The sequence below is a fragment of the Erythrolamprus reginae genome, chromosome 3 (assembly GCF_031021105.1).
Source record: "Erythrolamprus reginae isolate rEryReg1 chromosome 3, rEryReg1.hap1, whole genome shotgun sequence".
NCBI classification, from domain to species: Eukaryota; Metazoa; Chordata; class Lepidosauria; order Squamata; family Dipsadidae; genus Erythrolamprus; species Erythrolamprus reginae.
The window spans coordinates 117,128,490-117,152,197 of NC_091952.1; the positions used below are offsets into that span (position 1 = coordinate 117,128,490).

A 23,708-nucleotide genomic window follows, 5' to 3' on the forward strand; every position below is an offset into this window, starting at 1 on the left:
GTGGGAAGGAGAAAGAAAAGAAGAAATAGAGGAAGGGAAGGTAAAAGAGAGAAAGAAAAAGAGCAAGAAAGAAAGAAAGAAAGAAAGAAAGGGGGAAGGGACAGGAACAGAGGAAGGAAGCAAGGAAACTTATGAAAGGGGAGAGTAAGAGAGGAATGAGTGAAGGGAGGGAGGGAGGGAAGAAGGTGGGAAGGAGAAAGAAAAGAAGAAATAGAGGAAGGGAAGGTAAAAGAGAGAAAGAAAAAGAGCAAGAAAGAAAGCTGCAAGCACCCCCCCGAGCCCCCCAGGCCGGCTGCAACCTTTTAAAACATGCGCGCCGCTTCGCAGCTGTCTCCTGAAGCCGAACGCGGAAGTTAGCGTTTGGCTTCAGGAGACAGCTCCTTGGCGCTTGTATCTCGAATTTGGGCTTGTAAGTAGAACAAAAATATCTCTCCCCTCCCAGCTCTTATCTCGAGTTGCTCTTAAGTAGAGCAGCTCTTATGTCGGGGTTCCACTGTAATGTAAAAAAAGCGTAGCATCTGGAGAATGAGAAAAAAAATTATCTTTCATTTATCCTGGGTTTTGTTTATTTTATTTTGCAACCTCAGCTAGATATCTCTGACGCATGTGAATTGAAGAATAACTCTTTTAGTCTTCTTGAAAATACAACAAAGAAAACCTAATATTATGGCAAACAGTTGCTGAGTGTTCTCAGCCTTACAAATAACCATATCATCCTTATGCGCTTATAAATAATAAATGGCACTTTTTTTCCTTTTAAACATTAAACAAGCATATTTCCAGTCAGCTGACAGATGACTCTGAATAGCATTTGAACAAGTTTTCAAGAGAAACCTTCAAACTGAGGGATGAGATGGAGATAAACTATTTTACAATATTAACATACAGTGGGCATCATGAAAAAGTTGCCTCCATCCTCTGTATCAACTTTTGTATTTATCAACGTGTGTTTGATAAATGGTTTCATATCAGTACGTCAAATAATATCATAAATCCATGGAACAAGTATGTTAATACCCAAAAGAAAATCCACATACAGTATGTAACTAAATCTTTGCATTATAAAATGTTTCCTGTGGGCTTTGTTGTATGGATCTGGATTTGTATAATATGGTATCAGAATAATTTGGGGGGGGGAGAAACGTCTGATGCAAATAACAAATATGATCATGATCCACAGTACTAGATTTGAGAGGAATCAACATAATCTGTGAAACTATCTTAAGACCATTAGTCTGCTTAACAACTAATTCCCACGATACAGTGGTCCCTCGATTTTCGCGGGTTCAAACTTCGTGAAACGGCTATACCACGATTTTTCAAAAATATTAATTAAAAAATACTTTGCGGTTTCCCCTCCCTATACCACGTTTTTTCCCGCCCAATGATGTCATATGTCATCGCCAAACTTTTGGCCGCCTTTAATAACTATTTTTTTTTAATAAACTTTAATAAATAAACATGGTGAGTAATAATCTAAATGGTTGCTAAGGGAATGAGAAATTGCAGTTTAGGGGTTTAAAGTGTTAAGGGAAGGCTTGTGATACTGTTCATAGCCAAAAATAGTGTATTTACTTCTGCATCTCTACTTCGCGGAAATTCGACTTTCGCGGGCGGTCTCAGAACGCATCCCCCGCGAAAATCGAGGGAACACTGTACTGCCAAATAATTTACTAAGACTATATTACTATTATTATTATTATCCTTCCCAATACCTATCTCTTCCCACTTATTACTATAATCAAATTGCTTGTATCTTTCAATTTATATTGTTTTTATTTGTTTCCTAGTATGAGTTGATAGCTTATTATGAGCAGTAACCTTGACTATCACTAAGTCGGGGGTGGATTCTTACCTTGCTTGCCTGTTTGCTTTCTTCATGTGCACGAAAACAGGATGGCAACGCATGCGCAGGGACAGAAAATTGGCTTCTGCACATGCACAGAAGAAAAGATAGCACCCTTCTTCCAACAACAGTGGTTCTCCCCATGATATCCTTAAAAGTATCCTATGATAATATAGCAGTGTTCCTTGGAACCCTGAAAATAGGCAAACTGAAATAGCGCCAGCGACTTACCGCCGGCAGCGTTTGTCGGAGGGTCGGGGGAGACACCGGACTCCCCATGGTGGCCGCCATTTTGTTTTTGGCCGAAATCTCGCGAGATGAGATTTCGGCCGAGAGTCAGGCCTATATGGCCTGACATGCTGCGTGGTCCGGGCGGGGCTTGCTGGCCCTATTTAAGGGCTTGCAGGCCCTGGGCCAAGCCTGTTTGCCCGGACTCGCAGCCTGAGCAGACACGGTCGGGTGCCTGCTCGCGGCCGCCATTTTGGGCGGCCTCGTGGCGCGACGAACATTTTGGAGCCTCATCGGAGGCCTTTGATGTTGCGGTAGCTGCTTGGGGGTCCAGCGGAAAGGCCACCCCTCTCGGGCAAAAGCGACTTTTCTGCCTCATCGGAGGCCGGCAGTTTGGCTGCAGCGGCAGTTTGTTTCCCTCGGGAACGGGGGGGAATTGCTAGGGCTCCTGGTGGGGGGCGATTGTTTCCCCTTTACACGGTTGCAGCCCCACTGATACTTCATGCCTTCTTAGGCAATATTCTTCTTTTTTCTTGGGGCCGGGCCCTTTTTGGCTCTGGCTCTTCGTTTAAAAAAAAAAAAAAAGACGCACACAAATTAATCAAGCATACATTAATTTGCACCTTGATAAGGTTAACACATCAAGGTTTTAATATTAGTGGTGACTGGTACAGAGGGTGGCGTTGGTCAGTTTGGGCTCCCCTTTGTCAGGTAACGGCCCTACTGCTAATTCATGCCTTCCTTGGCAGTGTTCTTCATTTTATTGGGGCCGGGGCCTTTTTGGCTCTGGCTCCTGGCTTAAGAAAGGCACACGTATTAATCACGTATACATTACTTTGCACCTTGGTAAGGTTAAAACATCGAAGTTTTAATTTTAGTAGTGACATTAGTACAGAGGGGGGCATTGGTCAGTTTGGGCTTCCCTTTGACATGTAGCAAGGGGTGCGGCTAAGGGGGCCTCTCCGCCATGTCGGGGTTTTGCTGCAAAGGGGGTTTGTTTTCGCCCCTTTTGGTGAATTCCGGCATGCGTGTGGGACAACCCCCCTCCTGCTGGGGGAAAAGGGGGCCCAGCCCAATTAATCTTTTTGTCTTAAGGGTTGGTTTTAAAAACTACCACCCTCGCTCGAGAGCTGATGCTCTCCTGCAAGGATTCTTTGTGGGAGTTGGGATCCCTTGTATGGGGGTTAGGAAAGGGGGCCCAGCCCAATTAATCTTTTTGTCTTAAGGGTTGGTTTTAAAAACTACCACCCTCGCTCGAGAGCTGATGCTCTCCTGCAAGGATTCTTTGTGGGATTTGTGATCCCTTGTATGGGGGTTAGGAAAGGGGGCCCAGCCCAATTAATCTTTTTGTCTTAAGGGTTGGTTTTAAAAACTACCACCCTCGCTCGAGAGCTGATGCTCTCCTGCAAGGATTCTTTGTGGGATTTGGGATCCCTTGTATGGGGGTTAGGAAAGGGGGCCCAGCCCAATTAATCTTTTTGTCTTAAGGGTTGGTTTTAAAAACTACCACCCTCGCTCGAGAGCTGATGCTCTCCTGCAAGGATTCTTTGTGGGATTTGGGATCCCTTGTATGGGGGTTAGGAAAGCCTTCATGTCTGACAACCTTGGTCGGTTGTGGGACACGAAGACATGGTTAGGGTGAATATAATAAGGTGGTGGCCGAGGGCAGGGTCCTAGGGCCTTTCCCGGAGCCGCCCTCCCAACTCTATGGTGTCCAACCTAGGTGTGGTCCCCGAAAAAGGCGAGTGGTGAATTTAGTGATTCACCATTTGTCTTTTCCAAAAGGGGAGTCAGTGAATGTTTTTATTCCTGGCAAACTTTGTTCAGTCCGGTACGCATCCTTGGATGCGGCCGTGGCCATGGTTAGGATGCATGGGGTTGGAGCCCTTAGGGGTAAATGCGACATTAAGTCGGCATTCCGGCTCCTCCCCTTTCACTCAGCCGACTTCGGGCTCTTGGGCTCCCACTTTGAAGGTGGTTTCTATGTGAACAGGGCTTTACCCATGGGTTGCTCTGTCTCATGCTCTCTTTTTGGGAGCTTTAGCACCTTCTTGGAGTGGGCGCTCAGGAGGCGCAGTGGTCTGGGCTCGGTCGTTCACTACCTTGATGGATTCTTGATGGCGGGGCCTGCGCGTTCAGAGCAATGCTTTGCTCTAATGCGGGACTTCGAAGCCCTTTGCGCTCTGTTGGGGGTGCCTTTAGCCTCTGAGGGGACCGAGGGCCCCGCCACCAAGATTACCTTCCTCGGTATTGAATTGGACTCAGAGGTGCAATCTTCTAGATTGCCCCTGGACAAGTTGACTAAAATCAGGGATAACCTTGGTACGGTTCTGGGCTGCAGGAAGGTCACTCTTCGGCAGCTCCAGGAACTAGCTGGGATACTTAATTTTGCCCGCCGGGTCGTGGTGCCGTGCAGGGTTTTTTCTAGGAGGTTATATACTGCGATGAAGGGGCTCTGTTTGCCCCATCATCGTACCCGCTTATGTGCAGGGGTCAGGGCTGACCTCTGCGTGTGGCGGGAGTTCTTAGGACGTTTTAATGGGTTGTCTTTTTGGAGGCACGAGCTTCTTTTGGAAGCTGAATTGCAGTTGTGTTCTGATGCTGCAAGGACTTGTGGCTTTGCGGTTGTGTTAGGTGACCAGTGGTGCTGGTCTGTGTGGCCTCCAGAATGGAGGGCCTCTTCATTGGTTAAGGACTTGACCTTTTTGGGAGCTCTTCCCCTTGATAGTGGCCCTAGAGCTTTGGGGTGAGCAGTTTAGGGGCAAGACTGTGCATTTTGGTGTGACAGCCTAGTGGTTGTCCACGTTGTGAACGCCCTGTCCTCTAAGAGTGACAGGGTCATGCGGCTTGTCTGCCATTTTGTGCACAGGTCCTTGTCCCTGAACACATTGTTTTTGGCTAGGCATGTCCCCGGGTTAGATAACGGGGTTGCTGACGCCTTGTCCCGTGGTCAGTTGTCCCGGTTTCGGACCCTGGCCCCGTGGGCACGTGTGTCGCCAGAGGTTTTTTCCTGTCCACCTTTGGAGCCTGGGTGGGCTCCTGGGCAGTGGAGAGTAGAGGCTTGCTGGGCTATGGCACTCTCGGGAGTGTCTGGCACTCTGGGGGGCTTAGCAGCAGGCAGGTGAAGAGTTTGGGGATTGCAGGAAGTATACGGGTTACCCCTATAGCTGGCCTGCCCCAGTTGTGTACCTGGCCATATTTGTGTCCAGATTAGGCAGCGTGGCCTTTCAGTTAGGACTATTAGGTCCAGGTTGGCCGGCGTCGCCTTTTGTCTAAGGCGGGGGCGGGGTTATTGATTTACGGTGACTTCCGCATTGTGACGGTGCCGGAAGGTTGGGCCAGGGCCTTATCGCAGGCCGTCAGGTCATTTTGTGCCTTCCATCTCATTACCTCAGTTAGGTGGGTGCTAGTATGTAGGGTTTGGCCAGGCCAAGTATGGATCCCGCCATTAGGGAACGCTCATTCTCGAGAGGCGCTGCCACTAGTGCGGTAACGGCGTTCTCGATACGGAGGATTCGGGGAAGTCGACCGCTGGCGGTCAACGGCCTGTTTTAGGGTACGAACGGCCTGTTGAGGGTCCGGGGTAAGATCTTAGGCCAGGTTCCCCTTTGGTCCCCTTCTATTCAACCCTGCCAGGACGCGACCGACGGTGTTGCTTTGGGTCACGAGCACTCCGAGACCACTCAGCAACAAGGTACCGTCGGGGGGGGGGGACCCTGCCGTCGTGGCAGCTGGGTCCTTGTTGTCTGACGGGGTGTGCGGTGGGACGGGTGTTTCTACCGCTATTGCTGGGAGGGCGGCATCCCATTGCTGCGCCCAGGTGGTCCTGGGAGGGCGGCATCCCATTGCTGCGCCCAGGCGGTGCTGGGAGGGCGGCATCCCGTTGCTGCGCCCAGTTGGTCCGGGGAGGGCGGCATCCCATTGCTGCGCCCAGGTGGTACGGGGAGGGCGGCATCCCATTGCTGCGCCCAGGTGGTGCTGGGAGGGCGGCATCCCATTGCTGCGCACAGTCGCTGCCAGGGGCGGCACCCCATTGCTGCGCTCAGAGGTGTGCTGGGAGGGCGGCATCCCATTGCTGCGCCCAGTTGGGGCTGGGAGGGCGGCATCCCATTGCTGCGCCCAGTCGGTGCCAGGGGCGGCATCCCATTGCTGCGCCGGGATGTGTGCTGGGAGGGCGGCATCCCATTGCTGCGCCCAGTTGATGCTGGGAGGGCGGCATCCCATTGCTGCACCCAGTTGGTGCCGGGGGCGGCATCCAATTGCTGTGCCTGGATGTGTGCTGGGAGGGCGGCATCCCATTGCTGCGCCCAGTTGGTGCTGGGAGGGCGGCATCCCATTGCTGCGCCCAGTTGGTGCCGGGGGCGGCATCCCATTGCTGCGCCTGGATGTGTGCTGGGAGGGCGGCATCCCATTGCTGCGCCCAGTTGGTGCTGGGAGGTCGGCATCCCATTGCGGCGCCCAGGTGGTGGGTCTTGCACCTCGGTGGCAAGGACCTGTGTGGGCCTGGGTGTCTACTTTAGATCTGCCAGGCTCGCGACGCCTGCGGTGGCTTCGCACTGTGCGGCCCTCCATGCAAGTGGTGTGGTCGAGATCCTCCCGGGGATCGCTTGGTGGGACGCCATTTCCCTTAGGGCCCTTCACCGGGTTAGACGGGGAGTTATTAAGGCCCTGGGTACGGTAGTCAGAGAGTTAGGCGGGGTGGTAGTGGCCCATCCCCGCATCACCATAGAGCAGCTGTGGCTTTACCTGGCTGCTGGTCTTCCTCTGTCAGAACAGAGGAACACCATTTTTCTTACAGGACCTGCAGTGGTCTCTGCGTGAGCTGGCGCAGTTAGGGGGGGAGTCGGGGGGCCAAGATAGAGATCTGACCCCCGCTCCGTGGCAGGTTAGGGGCGGAAAACTGGGTGGTGGTTTAGCAACTGCGCGTTCTCCCTTGGGCATCTTTGGGGATGATTGACAGGTTCTCTCCAAGCTTGTGGTGGAAGCGACCTGAGCAGTTGGGGGGAACCTGTCTTTGGGTCCCGCACCTTGAAGTCCCCGGGTAGGGGTTAGCCGGCGGGACCCCCCTCATGCAAGTGCATGGCAGGGTCTCAGGTGAGGGAGTGGTCCCTCACCTGGACTAGCATCGAGATACGCCCATATGTTGCCCAGGAATGTTTATTGCTACGTCATTTCCGCCCCGGAAATATTTGTTTGACCCTGCAGGTCTATTGTTTGGGTCATAGTTAGTTATGTGGTTATGCTAATTTGGTTAAATTAAATTATGCTAATTTATGTTAATAAAAATGACCCAGTTTTAAATCCAGCTCTTGTGTCCGTGTCGTTACTCCGTCTCTTCAACAATAGCGCCAGCGACTTACCGCCGGCAGCATTTATCGGAGGGTCGGGGGAGACACCGGACTCCCCATGGCGGCCGCCATTTTGTTTTTGGCCGAAATCTCGCGAGACGAGATTTCGGCCGAGAGTCAGGCCTACATGGCCTGACATGCTGCGTGGTCCGGGCGGGGCTTGCTGGCCCTATTTAAGGGCTTGCAGGCCCTGGGCCAAGCCTGTTCGCCCGGACTCGCAGCCTGAGCAGACACCCACCCGCCCTCCCTATTTTGCAGTGTGCTATTATGGGTCGCCCCTAGGGGGGCCGAATGGGAATTTTTTGCGGCTTTGCCCCTTAGGCCGGGCCGTTTTTTCACCCATTCCACACTGGGGAGATGGATGTGCGGTTAGGGGGTGCTTGCACCTTTTAGGCTGATTGGCTTACCTTTGGTCATTTGGGTAGGCAGGTTAGGGGCGGAAAACTGGGTGGTGGTTTAGCAACTGCGCGTTCTCCCTTGGGCATCTTTGGGGATGATTGACAGGTTCTCTCCAAGCTTGTGGTGGAAGCGACCTGAGCAGTTGGGGGGAACCTGTCTTTGGGTCCCGCACCTTGAAGTCCCCGGGTAGGGGTTAGCCGGCGGGACCCCCCTCATGCAAGTGCATGGCAGGGTCTCAGGTGAGGGAGTGGTCCCTCACCTGGACTAGCATCGAGATACGCCCATATGTTGCCCAGGAATGTTTATTGCTACGTCATTTCCACCCCGGAAATATTTGTTTGACCCTGCAGGTCCATTGTTTGGGTCATAGTTAGTTATGTGGTTATGCTAATTTATTTAAATTAAATTATGCTAATTTATGTTAATAAAAATGACCCAGTTTTAAATCCAGCTCTTGTGTCCGTGTCGTTACTCCGTCTCTTCGACAAAAGAGTATCTAATCCAAATTTATTCATTGAATTTTTGTACAATTTGATCATATTTTGGGTAGGGGAGAGAAAGAGATTATTTCCATGTTCTTGTTGCCGAGATATTTTGTGCTAGTTAAAATTTCCCTCCATACTACAAAATCTAAGCATAGCAAAGACAGATAAATAACAATTAGCCATCTTTCTTTTTCAGAAGCTCCATCTGTGCAATGCTGGCAACTGATGAGGGTTAACAAGAGCTTTTCATTTACCAACTTTGCATTCGATGCGGAATTGGTATTGTTTGATAATGAATATAGCCCCTCCCCTTTGTTTTGGCAATCACGATTCATTGTATTTATAATTTAGCGATCACAGTGTTCCTAAGCACTGCTAATTGATGTTGCAGCTGCATTCCTAGATTATGCAAGAAGTACATTTATAATTATTATAAAGTTTTCTATTGTTTCTCCTGTTCTCAAGATCTTTTGCTCTAACCATTTCAAAGCTTGTTCCTGTGTGTCTTATGTAGTGAAATCACATACCAGTGCTCTTGTAACACAATCTCTTTTTACACAATGCACAGTAAATTTAGGGTTGCTACTACAAATGCAACCGAAAACATAGTACTTTGTGAGTTTGTAATTTGTTGATACACATGTGATATATGCTTTTTTCTTCTTGCTGGGGGTTGTGTTCTGTGTTTTTATGAAACTTTTGTATGGAATTGTCTTACAAATGATAATGGATGTTTTAAAAGTTTATTAAGCTTAACTTAAATTATACTGACTATCCATTATGAAGTTTAAATTCCAACATATTACCTGTATTTTGTGAGTTTGTGGTTTGTTGATACATATGTGATATATGTTGTTCACTTTTTAATTTTTTTTCTTTTTTGGGTGGGGTGGATGTGTTCCGTGTTAATCGACTTTTGTACGAATGGCAATGGATGTAAATAAAAGTTTATTAAGCTTGGCCCAAATTATATTGACTATCCATTATGAAGTTTAAGTTCTAAGATGGAAATATGTATGGTGCTGGTGAGGGGAATCATTTTACTGTCAAGCATTTATGGTCAAGCATGAGTATTGTATTGGCAGTTCTGTGCTAACAAAAACTTTAGAAGAGAAGGATTTAGGGGTAGTGATTTCTGACAGTCTCAAAATGGGTGAACAGTACAGTCAAGCAGTAGGGAAAGCAAATAGAGTGCCTGGCTGCATAGCTAGAGGCATAACAAGCAGGAAGAGTGAGATTGTGATCCCGCTGTATAGAGCACTGGTGAGACCACATTATGTTCAGTTCTGGAGAGCTCACCTACAAAAAGATATTCATAAAATTGAACGGGTCCAAAGACGGGCTACAAAATGGTGGAAGGTCTTAAGCATAAAACTTATCAGGAAAGACATAATGAACTCAATCTGTATAGTCTGGAGGACAGAAGGGAAAGGGGGGACATGATCTAAACATTTAAATATGTTAAATGGTTAAATAAGGTTCAGGAGATAAGTGTTTTTAATAGGAAAGTGAACACAAGAACAAGGGGGCACAATCTGAGGTTAGTTGGGGGAAAGATCAAAAGCAACGTGAGAAAATATTATTTTACTGAAAGAGTAGTAGATGCTTGGAACAAACTTCCAGCAGACGTGGTTGGTAAATCCACAGTAACTAAATTTAAACATGCCTGGGATAAACATATATCCATCCTAAGATAAAATGCAGGAAATAGTATAAGGGCAGACTAGATGGACCACGAGGTCTTTTTCTGCAGTCAATCTTCTATGTTTCTGTGTCATTTGGATCTAGTGCAGGGGTAGGTTCCTACCAGTGCAGTCTGGTGCGGGTGCTCTGGTAGTGTCCCACCAATGATGCACTTTTGGCATGACAGGTCCGGTGCTCTCTGTGCCAGTCTGTGCGCGCCGCTATATGTTTTTATAATTTCGGCTCCTTCAGCATGCAGGGAAGTAAAATCGTCTCTCTGAGCATGCGCGGAAATAAAACCACCCCTGTGATTTTAAAATCATGCAATGGAATGCATACGAAACATCATGATGCACACTGGTGGGAAAAGGTAAAAAGAACCCACTCCTGGTCTAGTGATTGAGGCACCCAGCTAGAAAGCAGGAGATTTGGACAATGCCATGAAAGCCAGCTGGGTGGCCTTGGGCTATCACTCTCTCAGCCCAACTTACCTCGCAGGAGTGCTTTTGTGGGGAAAATAGGAGAAGGAAGATGTAGTTTTGGGTACATTCACCACCTTGACTTATTTGTAAAAATAATAATAAAGGTGGGATAAAAAAATAATAAAGGTGGGATACAAGGTCCCTTCCAACTCTATTGTTGTTGTTGTTATTTTTGTTAATGTTATTGTTGTTGTTATTATTATTATTATTACTACTACTACTACTACTACTACTACTACTACTACTACTACTACTACTATATCAGTACAACACAGCAAACGAGATCACTATGCTGGATTTCGTATTTCATCACCAGTCAGGCACTTTCCAAGCACCTAGGACTGCGTGATGTAGCAGCGAATTATGTTTGCCGATCCCAGTAAAGCGGCTTTTTGCAATTGACAGATGGAGATTTTGTCAATTCCAATGGTTTTCAAATGTCTGCTGAGATCCTTTGGTACTGCGCCCAGCATGCCAAGTACCACTGGGACCACTTTCACGGGCTTATGCCAGAGTCGTTGCAGCTCGATTTTTAGACCTTTGTATTTCACTAATTTCTCTAGCTGCTTCTTCTCAATTCTGCTGTCTCTTGGGATTTTTTTTTTATTATTATTATTATTATTATTATTATTATTATTATTATTATTATTATTATATAAACATGTATCATCTTTCAGTGCAAAATGCAAATGAGAACACACTTAAATGTCTAGAGGACCTGGATCATCTGTGTACAGTTATTTCATATTACTGTTTAACAATTAAAGAGCCACAACCATTTCCAATTTCTCATCTGAACAAAAGCCAAGAGTCCCTTTTTAACATGTTTTGGGCTTCAGTGTTTGGTTCTCACATTATGTTATTCATATTTGACATGGATTGCATGAACAATATGAGTTTGTTCCATCCATTGTTTTTCCCAGAAATCTGCACTTTTGCATATTTCAAGAGATATGGTCCATATAATACACACACACACACACACACACACACACACGAGCTAAACATTAAAACATGTATTATTGACTTGTAATACTAGACCTGTCAGTTCTGCTAGATGCATGTGTAATGCAAAGAATGAAATAAAGCTATATTTTAAACGTTAGTTGGAACTAGAACTGTTCTAGCCTGCTGGGCTGTTTAATCAAAGAGATGCATGCACGCACCTTACATAAGTGGCTTTTTAAAGATTCTAAAATCTCATCAAGCTCAGCAGAAACAGAATTGCCTTGCTGACAGTGTATTGACAAAAATGGATCATTGTCTTCCTTGTGTAAGGGAAAAAAATGCCTGCCCTTTCTTTGTTCATATTTTAAATTCCGATACATTAATGACTATTTTCTTTTTTACTCTGTGATACTTCATCAACTTTTCTCTTCTTTTCTGAACATTCCAGTTGACTAGGAATAACTCCCAACTAGGCTGTCTAACACACAACCCAGGGCTACATTTCCTGTTTCCCCTCCATAACAGCTAGATATGCTTTTCTAGAATTACCAGTTGTCTTTTGTTGCAATAATAAAAGATCTATCCCAGTTGCACAGGCTTATCTGCTTCTTCTCTCACTATCACTTCACACATAGGCGACCACAACTTCTACAACTTTCCATCTACTAGAGCTACAAGAGCAGGACTACAAAAATCCAAATATGAATTTATTATTTTAAAAAACAGCGTAAATCAAAGGGGAAAAGACAAAAGAGAACAAACAGTTAAAGTCCAGCAAGGGATTGAAATATATCAGCATTTAACCAGCCGGTCTACTTTTTAAAGTTAAAAAGAAAGCAAAAATTCTAAAAAAAATTAAGATCTGGGCATGCTTAAGAAAACCCAAAATGCCGACAGGAAGACTTTTTGACCACTTCCAAAGGGAACTGGAATCTTCAATACTCCCCTTCCCAAAAGTGCCCATAACCATCCAGAACTTGTCTTGGATGATTTCTAAGTGCCCACTTTCAAATCCAGGGAACAGCACTGCTCGTTTCAACAGCAAAATCAGCAGATTATTTGCAAGAGAGAGAGAAAAAACCTCCTTACTATTCAGTAGCCATCTTGGAGGACCTCAGCCTGCAAGTCTTTATTTACCTCTCTAAGATTCTTCTGCGGTTTCCAACACAAGCATGGAGTGGATGGCAACAACATTTATTTACAATTTTACAAGTTTTATTTAGTGATTTTAAGGATTAAAACAGATGCTCAAAATGGAGAAGCTTAAAGCACTCATTTTAGTATTTAACTCTCTGAAAGAGTAGATTTTTACTAACAAACCTCAAGACACTAAGGACATTCTAAAGAAAATAGGAACTGTTGAAAAATGGACCCCTACCATTTCTGATCTCATTAGTCTTGTTCTTTGCAGTTATCAGAAAGGGGGGGAAATGAGATCTCTGGCTGGAAATATTGTTCATTCTCTACTCTAGAGAATCTTCAACTTTGGATGATATATTTAAGAGGACCAAGGGCTATACAGTGTTCCCTCGATTTTCGCGGGTTTGAACTTCGCGAATAGCCGATACCTTTGTTTTTTGAAAAATATTAATTAAAAAATACTTCACTTTTTTTTCTATACCACGGTTTTTCCCGCCCAATGATGTCATACATCATCACCAAACTAATAATTTTTTCAAACAAATAACAAAAAAAATAATTATTGTTAATAAATAATTATGTTTATAAATATCAGGATCACTAAGTGTCTTATTCAATGGTGGGTACCAGTAATAATGGTGAGTAAATGGTTGTTAAGGGAATGGGAAATGGTAATTTAGGGGTTTAAAGTTTTAAGGGAAGGCTTGCGATACTGTTCATAGCCAAAAATGGTGTATTTACTTCCGCATCTCTACTTCGTGGAAATTCGACTTTTGCGGGTGGTTGCAGAACGCATCCCTTGCGAAAATCGAGGGAACACTGTAGTGGATTAAAATCGGCAAGTTTTGTTCTGCTCTACCAGAAGAACATTCCCTGTAAAGATTTCTATGGAAGAGATGTATCTCTTCATGAAGTAGGGATAAAGTCTGATTCTAACTCATCTCATTATACTTAATATACATTTTTATCTTTTAATGACAGGGGCCTCCTGGTGCAGCTGGGGCAGAAGGAAGACAAGGTGAAAAAGGCGCAAAGGTAAATATTTTAAGTACAAGATGAACCCCTTGTACACATTCATGTGACTTCCTCCTTGATAATATTAAAAAAGTAGTGAAAATTTGGCTGTTCCTCCCAAGCCTTGGGCTAGCATGGTGGGGGTCCCTATAAAAATTACTTTACTTCTGGATGCACACAGTCTTTATTCTTACTGTTTTATCATTTCTTGCTTTTAATGTTGTGAGCTTCCCAGAGTCTTGTCAAGCTGGGCAATCTCAAACCTGAACAAATAAATGAATGAGTGAATGAATCATAAATCAAGAGCAAAAGATGGGTGATTGATTTGTCCAGAAGTGGTGAGGCTTTTATGACAAGATAAGGCACTACCTATTATGATTGTAAATGGTTTGATTTCAGTTCCAAAATCCCAGGTGTTTTAAAGCATGTAGAATAAAAAAGCAGCACCTGTCTCGATTTTAAAGCAATAACATCTTTTCTTAGAATCATATTGTGACTTCACACTACAGTCACACTATCCTAGGAAAGATGCTCATTAAGGAGCAGTAGCTAACATTCTCTCGGGGTCTCCAAGAAAATTTTTTGGAATTGGATCCCAAAAAGCTTTTCAGTCCTAGCAGCTATCAAACTGAGAGGCTCATTATTCTGCTAGGCTGTCTCTTGTTAATAATCTGTTTATCCAAAAGGTGGCATGTAACAGTTGTATCTTTACTCTAATAGCTTCTTCCTTTTTGCATTAAATTCTAATAGCTTCTTCCTTTTTGCATTAAATTCTGTGCATCCCTGTTAACCTAAAATTAGTGAATATTATTTCAATCCAAACATTTAGACATTTCAAAAGAAAAGGAAGGAGCATGGTCTAAACCAGGGGTGTCAAATTCGATTTTTAATTGAGGGCTGCATCAGGGTTCTGTTTAATGGAGGACAGCATCGGGGTGCCTGGTGGGCCTGGTCCGGGTGGGCATGGCCAGCTCACCATCATTCGTGTCAGGAGCGCCTGTGGTGGTCTGGGCAGGGCTGGGGGAAGATCCATTGTCTCCAGTGGAGGAAGGTGACACCAGGGAGAGCACCAAGCCCTTCTCCTTCAGAGGAGCCTTGCTGTCCCTCTCAGGCTATTCAGAGGACCCCTGGATGGCAGGCTGTCCAGAGCCTTAGGTAGCAGAGGGGAAGCGCCTACCCCAGCCCTTGAACTCCCAAGGGAGCTCCACAGCCCAGCTCAGCCCCATTTCCCTGATGGGGTCCCCAGCTGCGCTTACCTCTTCCTGAAGGCTGATAGGTACTTTTCTTACCTTTTGCTCAGGTAAATAATTATTTCTTGTACTGTCTGAGGAATTATTTTCTTTATGTGTAAATAATTTGATTCAAGAGTATGTAAATATTCACACTGATATTTATGTCATAGGGTGAGGCTGGATCAGAGGGTGCTCCAGGAAAAACTGGCCCAGTTGGTCCTCAAGGTCCTGCAGGAAAATCTGGCCCAGAAGGACTTAGGGGTATTCCCGGCCCTGTGGTGAGTACACCAACCATTACATTTTCCCCTTTCTTGGTTCAGACTGTGCTCTTCCAAATTAAGCTGGATTTATGTCTACTTTCAGGGAGAACAAGGTTTACCTGGAGTACCTGGTCAAGATGGCCCACCAGGCCCCATAGTGAGTATTATGTTTATGAAACTGTCTTAAAACATGGACTAAATGTATTTTTCTCCTAGACTTCATCTTTCTGCATGACCTGGAACTGTAGATATAAACCTTTAAAAGACTGCCAGATTGAAGTCATGCTATACTCTTCATTACTCTTTCTATGTCAACATATGAGAGAATGATATTGCTGTGTTGCATTATAACTACCTGAAAAGCTTTGAACATTTACAACAAGAATAGTGTTCATGTCTAGTATGGCTTGTTATAAAAAATCCTAGTCAATATCTTTTAAGACTGATCTTCTGTGATTTATTCTTGAGTAGCAGAAGTAGAAAGCAGAGGCATCAAAATTCCACCAATATTATTGTAGCATCATATGTGCTCTTAGTTCTTTTTACACCTCTGATTTAAAACCAAGTATCAATTCAAAATTGGCAATTATATATGTCTTCAAAAGTAACTTATCCAACTTAGTTTGATAAGGATAAAAATGTAATGCATCTAGCCTTTTAACTCACTGATTCCTACCTAAAGTTCTACACATTGCTGCAGTTGTTAACCTCATTTGTGAACAGAATGCAAAGCCTTATGTAAAGCAGGAATATCAAAAGTATCACAGGTGAGAATACAGATGTAATCTTCATGAACTATTACATTTGCCTGGAAGTTTGCATCTAATGTTATCTAAAAGCAGAAATGTTGAAATTTAGTAGTTGGAATTACCTATGTATTCCTAACACAGTTACTCCTAATGATTTCCTATTAAGTTCTTTGGGGCTTCATGTGTAAGTATGTAAAGGATTACAAGCTGAGATATTTTATTCCCTACCCTACCATCGACAGCCTTATCATCACTGAAAGCAGCTGTTCAATGAATAATTAATAACATCTTCTGATGCCTACTAACTCATATGTGAGTCTTATCACTTGCATTAAGTGAGATTTATGTTGCAGTCCTATGCTTGCTTCTTTCAGATTTAGTTGCAATAATTCAGTTCCAGCTTGATATAAGCCCTGAAATGAATGCTTTATTTTGCTAAAAATCTGTTTAGAATACTTTGGCATTATTCTGTACAGATAAAATAATTGATACCCTTTCTGTATATTTGAAAATAACTGGTGTTGCATGACATGGAAAAAATTAGCTTATACCGTAGTTTTCACCTGTTACTTTTAGGTTCCACATATTCTCTTTCATCTTCATCCTTCTGTTGTAATTGCTCTCCCTGTAAGATTGGTCTGGCATTCTAAAATAAATAACATGCATTTTCTTTTTAACTATTGAAAAAAAAAGTATTGTAACACATTTCCTTCATTTATCTCTAATCTGGGAGTGGATAATTTTTCAAAAACCTCATTGTTTCCGCTTGAAACTGAGCAAGGTCTGTATTCCAGCAATGAAGCATGGCCAGACCCTGAAATGGACTGAGCTATTCTGTATATGTGACTTACAGCTTTAGGTTTCATTTTTTTCTAGCCCCCTGTTAGGCAAATAATTTTTAAAGACTTCGAATAAAAGAAAAGGCAAATAGCCAACAATGAAGTCAAGGCAATTGCAATAGCAATAGCACTTAGACCTATATACTGCTTCATGGTACTTTTTTACCTCCCTCTCTTAGCAATTTAGAGACAGCTTATTGCCCCCAACAATCACATGTTTGGGTTCACATTTTACCCACCTCGGAAGGATGGAAGGCTTGAGCTGGTCAGAATTGAACTGCTAGCAGCGAGCAGTGTGTTAGTCTGCAATACTGCATTCTAACCACACTACACAACCAACAGGCTGTTAGTTATAACCTTCTTATAGCTGTTTTCTTCCTCTAATGTGGAGCTTATTTGTGACTTTAAGTTCCCAGCAAAAAAAAAAGTGGCTATCAGAATGATATAATTAATACATTAATTAATAAAACTCACTTGCAGCCAGATTGGGCTTCCGTATAGTTTTAGGGATGGATGCCAACTGGAAAGCAGGTTGAACTGAAATAAAATGACCTTCTTAAGCCTGCTCAGTATCACAAAGAGAACAATAAATGTCAGATAAAGCAGGATAAAAACCACAGCCAACATTAGCCCAATGAATTACTCAGATAAATTCCTTGTAAGAGCATATTGTTAAAGGTCATTCTGTGCCTTGTAGCAGACTGGATGACATTGGCCATTGAATGCTGTGAAGTGGGATTACGTAGGAACATGCAGAACCTTTGATGAACTTGATTCAAAAAGAGCTGACATCTTTATTTCATGTTATTTTTCTTGATATCTTTAGGGTCCACCCGGCTTGCCAGGATTGAAAGGTGATCCAGGTTCGAAAGGAGAAAAGGTACGTGGAAATACATCATTAGCATAGAGATCATACAATAACTATTCCATATATCATTGCCTAAAAACATAATTATCATTCACTGGATGCTATTCTTTCAGTTTTATTATTTGACCGCGAGCCATATCTTTGTTTTATCTACTTATAGGGACATCCTGGATTGATTGGTTTGATTGGACCACCAGGAGAACAAGGAGAAAAGGGAGACAGGGGTCTGCCTGGTACACAAGGATCTACAGGAGCAAAAGGAGATTCGGTTAGTAAAAACTTCACACAGAGAAATGGTTTCTTTTTCTTTATCTTTTAATTCTCTGTTTAGGCTATCTCCAAATTAGTAGCTTGTTACACGGCCTTTAACATTAGAAAATGTGCTATTTTACATTCACATCCATTGTCGGATAATTCTCGATTGGTTCCAGGCTTACCTTTGCATGAATGGCAGAATTCTGCAGAGCAGATTTTCAGAAATTAACAAGCACGCCAAGGATCAAAAAGTAATTGGGAAAATGGACAACTTCTCCATCCTTCATCAGGAAGCTTTGTACACTTAAACAAATGGGAAAGTCCAGTGAAGAGAGTTTTTATAATAAAATTTCTGGCTCAAACTAGGGAATAAAACAAACTTATCACGGATGCAAGATCCACTGAAGCAGATTCTGCCCCAACACAGGCTGATTGTAAGAGAGAGCATTAAATTGGCTGTGTTTTTTTAAAAAAATAATAATTAAACAACCTGCATGAGATTCCTTACTTCTTTTGGAAAACTGAATTAAAAAAAAAATATGTGATCCATTTCAAATAACTATTTATTTTGTTTCCAACACTTCTCAATCTTGGCTATCTTGACCATTTGCAGATCATTTTGGACATTTATTTATTTATTAAATTTCTACACTGCCCATCTCACCTATGTGATTCTGGCTGACTGACAACAGCATAATAAAATAAATACATAAATAGAAGCATAGCTTAAAAAGAGTCAGCGCACCGGAGTGGGGGTAGGATGAACCCACCCCGATTAGCGTGTTCTATATTGCCCACATGTACACTTTTGAGGATTAGAAAATAGTCAAATCTATAGTGCAGCATCCTTGTGGTCAGACAAGGAGACACTGTGAATCTGGCTTGGGTCTTTCCAGTTCTCATAGATACTTTAAATATGCATTTATGAACATTCATTTATTAAATTTATTATAAAATACTGTAGAAAACCAGAAAAGTTGCGAAGGCAAATAAAGAAAATACCAGCAAAGAGAAAATAAAAATATTTCCCAAATGCAAAATCAATACAGAGGTGATTAACCCAGTGTGTACAGTGTTTGAAGATATACTTTCAATGAAATTAAAACACTAATAATTCCAGTAATCCCAAAGCACTTCAGCTAGTGTAGCTTCATTCCAGTAAGTGATACATGGCTGAAAACATTCTAGTAATTGAGAGCTGGTTTTAATTTTAATGAAATTTGCTTATGACTGTTCATTGCATTCCAGATCTAAATGTAATCCTTTTCTTTATTTTTCCAGTTATTTGTCCTACTTGTTCTAGCAAGTAGCAATTTTCATTGGGTTTCCATTATTGTTATGCACTAATGTGCCCCTTGACACCATAATTAGATTTATGGATTAACATGAAATCTCTTTATATTATTATCTTTATAATTACATAAGAATATTATTTTTTTAATCCATCTGCGAACAAAGTCTATGCACTTGGGCTTGTAGCTTCAGAGGTCTCATTTCCTTTTAAACGTTACTGAGCAGTAGTAAAATAGAAACCATCAGAGTAAGATCTTTACTTTTATATATCAACATCAATACAAATCCAGAACTGAACATCTGTTTCCCAATTTCAGGCAATTTTTCTTCCCCTTTGAAGTCACCTTAGCTTTTTTCTGTATCATTCGCAGGATGCTTTTAAAGTTCATTTCATGGTGTTTTAATATAAATTATTGTGAGGTGATGAGGTTTAGAATTAGGATTTCTGTTACACATTTCTCTATTACTTTGCTATCTTTCTGACTGCTGCTTCTTGCTCATTTGAAAAAAAAACACCCAGGGAGGAGTTTCTCTATCTTTTCTCACTTAATTGACACCTGGAGATGCATGGGAGATTGCAGACTGCCAGAGATAGAATTCCATTTGTAGAACAGGACACTCACTCTCCTTCCATGCTATCCAAGATAGGAGAGGGCAACTATGGCCCTTTTATAGCCACTGGACTTCAACTCCCAGAATTCCTGAGCCAGCAATGCTGTTTTTAATGCAGTGACTTAATATATACTTTTTTCTAGGGAATTCCTGGACCAGCTGGCCCACTTGGTCCTCCAGGCCCTCCTGGTTTACCTGTAAGTAGCTATATCCAGTTTACCTTGTTTTGGTTTGTTATATATTCTGCCGTATGAATCCCAGTGACTTGTTAGGTCCCGTCAACCAGACAACATTGCTTGGCGGGGTCAAGGGGAAGAGCCTTCTCTGTGGGGGTCCCGGTCCTCTGGAATCAGCTCCCCCCAGAGATTCGCACTGTCCCCATCCTCCTTGCCTTCCACAAGAGTCTTAAGACTCAGTTATGTCGCCAGGCTTGGGACAATTAGATCTAGACCCCCTGGCCAATAATTGTGATGTATGGCTGTGATTTGAATTTGTTTGTTTGATTTTTAATATATTGGGGGTTTTAACTTATGTAGTTTTTAATTAATTAGATTTGTCTCTGTATTTACTGTGTTATATTGTATGCTGTGAGCTGCTCCGAGTCTTTGGAGAGGGGCGGCATACAAATCTAATAAATAAATAAATAATAGACACTTTTGCAAATATAATTTTATATAACTATGTCATACTTTTTTCTATAGGGTCCTCAAGGCCCCAAAGGTTCTAAAGGTTCATCGGTAAGTTCCTCCACACAGATTCTCCCACTCCCCTTTTCCCTTTCTGGCCTTGGTATGTCTTACAATTCCTTTTCAATGTATAAGATTTATTAAAAATTTTACCATTCTACTCTTCTGTAGGGTCCTGGTGGCCAGAAAGGTGATGGTGGTTTACCTGGACCCCCTGGACCTCCTGTAAGTAAGACTCATTTTGATTTGATTGAAATTGAGTATACTATTGTAGATGTTGAGTGCAAGCAGTAACCTTTAAATACAAGAGGAAGATTACCATCTGACTTTAACAATGGGGGTTGTTCCCTGATAATCTTCAAGGAAAGCTAAAGCGGAGACTTTTTAAAGAAAGCCAGCAATGCTGTGGATATTTTTAATTATGTACAATAATATCAGAGCCAGATTAAGGCCAACTATGCCGTATACACAGCTCAGCAGTGGTGTTGTGTTCTAGTTAATTAGCTTAAGACCAAAACCTTTATTGCACAATGAATACTTCAATGCAATCTCAGCGGGTGCTTTATTGTAAGAACATATTTCTTGTTATGTTCACTTCTTGATGAAACAGCCAAGTATCCTTATGCTTATTAACACTGACATTTTAAATGATAATTAAGACAGATAATATTTATTTCATCGTATTCCCAATGGTGTAGCCTCTTTAAGCTTTAGAGTGTTTATCATTTTTAATCAATATTGTATAAATATCACTGTATTGGAATAATATAATGCATTGTGTAATTTTTACAATGCTTAGAAAAACCCTCCACTGGTGGTTCACAAGGGAAGAAAAATTCTCCCACCACCAGAGAGAAACAAAACAAATGAGATATTTCATGACACTTTCAAACCATACTTTTAAACTGTGATTAAAGGAAAGGTTTGCTTTTGACAATGTAAATTAAAATGAGACATGGCAGACTAAGATAATTACCCCCCAAAATGACTAAAGTTGAGTGTAGCTGTAAAAGATTTAAGGGCATGATAGCTATGAGGAAAAAAATGAATGGCGCTGTCTCCCCTTGGTGCTCTGAACATGTGCTTATTTTGCTTAATCCAGTGGTCTTCAAACTTGGCAACTTTAAGACTTGTGGACTTCGAATCCTACAAGTCTTACAGTTGCCAAGTTTGGGGACCTCTGTCTTAATCCATGGCTGAATTATATACTGATCAGCAATACGCCTATGGTCTAGTTTTGCATGAATCCAGGGGCAAAAATTACATTGGTAGCAGCCTCTACCACCTGGGAGATACTAGAAGAATGTAACAAAAATGTCGAGACTAATTAACTTTCTACCTAAAGGAGTAGTTAAGAATGTTCTCTTTTGTACCAGAGCTGAAGAAAGATGCAACTTAGTAACTAAACAATAAACCCAGAGACTGACATAGATAGTTTTGCTATATTGGATTTATAAAAGTGGCTTCTTAAAGTTTTGAGGACTCTTGTGAAAAGAAAGTATAAAAAAATAAAGTTCTGCAACATTATTTGCACTAAAAATTAAGACTGTAAGAAGTAGAAGAAAGAAATATAAAGTGGGTTTATTTGATCAAGGTTAACACAGATATGCTTTTATTTCTGGTAACCATAATGGACAATGCTTTATACATTTGTTTATAGATAAGAGATGGAATATGTAAAGAAGAGATCATTTGTTGTAGTTTAAGAGTGGGGATAAATTATTAGCACAGTTTATATGTTGTGATGAAACTTGGAAGTCACTTTATATATTTTCTCTTTTTTTACTCTTATTTTTCTTTCTTTTCTGTTTTTCTTCTTTTTCTTTTTTCTGCACTTTCTACTGTTTCTTAGTAGTCTATCTTTTAATTTTTTAAAATATTTATTATAGTAATTATAGTCTTTAGCAAAATTACATTAAAAAATATTTGCCAATAAAAATGTAAGGACTAGTCTAGAAAATTCACCTGGAGTTAAGAATAATTCAAAGGAGTACACATGCATACAGAAAATTGTGACTGTATAGTATCCCAAATAATCCTTCCGTCTGTTTTATCCACTCTAAACACAAAGGATTAATTTTTGGTTTGATGGAACCAATAAAAATAGCTTTATTTTCTTTGGCCCACTTGGATTATATACCCAAATGATAAGGTTTGTCTCACTTCCATATTTCTTTCTCTTATCCAGACTAAGCCTTTGATAGCCAGAGAATGTAGTTAGTTTGTATACCCACATATTTCGTAGCTGTTAAAATTTAAACATAGGCCAAAAATTGGCCAAAGTTTGTATCTATCTTTTATAACTTTCAGTGCTTTAATATAGGAACAAATCACAAAAGGGGAAACCTATTTCCTGCTGAAAAGATTGGAACAAGAGGATTGTCTATGACAGAAACATTTTCTCTTCTTTTATGTGAATACTTAATGTTAAGAAAATATGGGAAGCTATTTACTTCCAAAATTAAAAAAAGCTATTGCTGAAAAGAAAAGTTATTGGCTTTGTGTTCCCAGGGACCTCCAGGTGAAGTTATACAACCGTTGCCAATGCAGGCCTCCAAAAAGTCCAAGAGATCCTTAGATGCCAAGCTCTCTGTTGCAGAAGATTACACTGATGGAATGGAAGAGATCTTTGGCTCACTGAGTTCTCTGAAACAAGATATTGAACATATGAAATACCCAATAGGCACTCAGAACAACCCAGCTCGAACCTGCAAGGATCTCCAGCTCTGTCACCCAGATTTTCCAGATGGTAAGTTACTACTCTCTCATAAAAACAAATTTGCTAAAATCTGCTAACACTAGTTCATTCATTCTAGTTATACAGTGGTACCTCAAGATACGAACCCCTCGTCTTACGAACAACCCGAGATAAGAACCTGGGGTTCAGAAAAATTTTGCCTCTTTTTACGAACTTTTTTCGTCTTACGAACGCCAAACCCGAACTTCCGGGTTCGGCATTTAGGAGGCTGCTGGGAAGCCCCACAGCCCGGCTGTCACCTTTTAAAACAGCCGGGGGGCTTCCCAGCAGCCTCCCGAACGCCGAACCCGGAAGTTTGGGTTTGGTGTTCGGGTTCGGGAGGCTGCTGGGAAGCCCCCCGGCTGTTTTAAATGGTGACAGCTGGGCTGCGGGGCTTCCCAGCGGCCTCCCCAACCTGAACGCCAAACCCAAACTTCTGGGAGAAGTGCTGGGGAGGAGAAGAAGGGCCGGCTTGCCTCCCTCCCCAGCGCTTCTCCTAGGAACACAGGGACGGCGAAGGGGCGATGGGGGAGAGAACAGGAGGCTCAGGACTCTGTCAGTCGCAGCACTGGCTGGCAACTTTTCTTTTTAGTGCTGGGGAGGC

At 42.5% G+C, this 23,708-nt stretch overlaps 1 protein-coding gene across 1 annotated transcript in view; it reads left to right on the top strand.

Annotated features, from left to right (window-relative positions):
- Window positions 1-23,708, top strand: part of COL11A1 (collagen type XI alpha 1 chain) — a 308,095-nt gene that overhangs the window by 261,199 nt on the left and 23,188 nt on the right. The window contains exons 50-58 of the mRNA XM_070748567.1: window positions 13,541-13,594; window positions 14,976-15,083; window positions 15,169-15,222; window positions 17,480-17,533; window positions 17,682-17,789; window positions 19,825-19,878; window positions 20,383-20,418; window positions 20,539-20,592; window positions 22,879-23,116. Of these exons, the coding sequence (XP_070604668.1) occupies window positions 13,541-13,594; window positions 14,976-15,083; window positions 15,169-15,222; window positions 17,480-17,533; window positions 17,682-17,789; window positions 19,825-19,878; window positions 20,383-20,418; window positions 20,539-20,592; window positions 22,879-23,116 (760 nt within the window). The remainder of the gene's footprint in view (window positions 1-13,540; window positions 13,595-14,975; window positions 15,084-15,168; window positions 15,223-17,479; window positions 17,534-17,681; window positions 17,790-19,824; window positions 19,879-20,382; window positions 20,419-20,538; window positions 20,593-22,878; window positions 23,117-23,708) is intronic.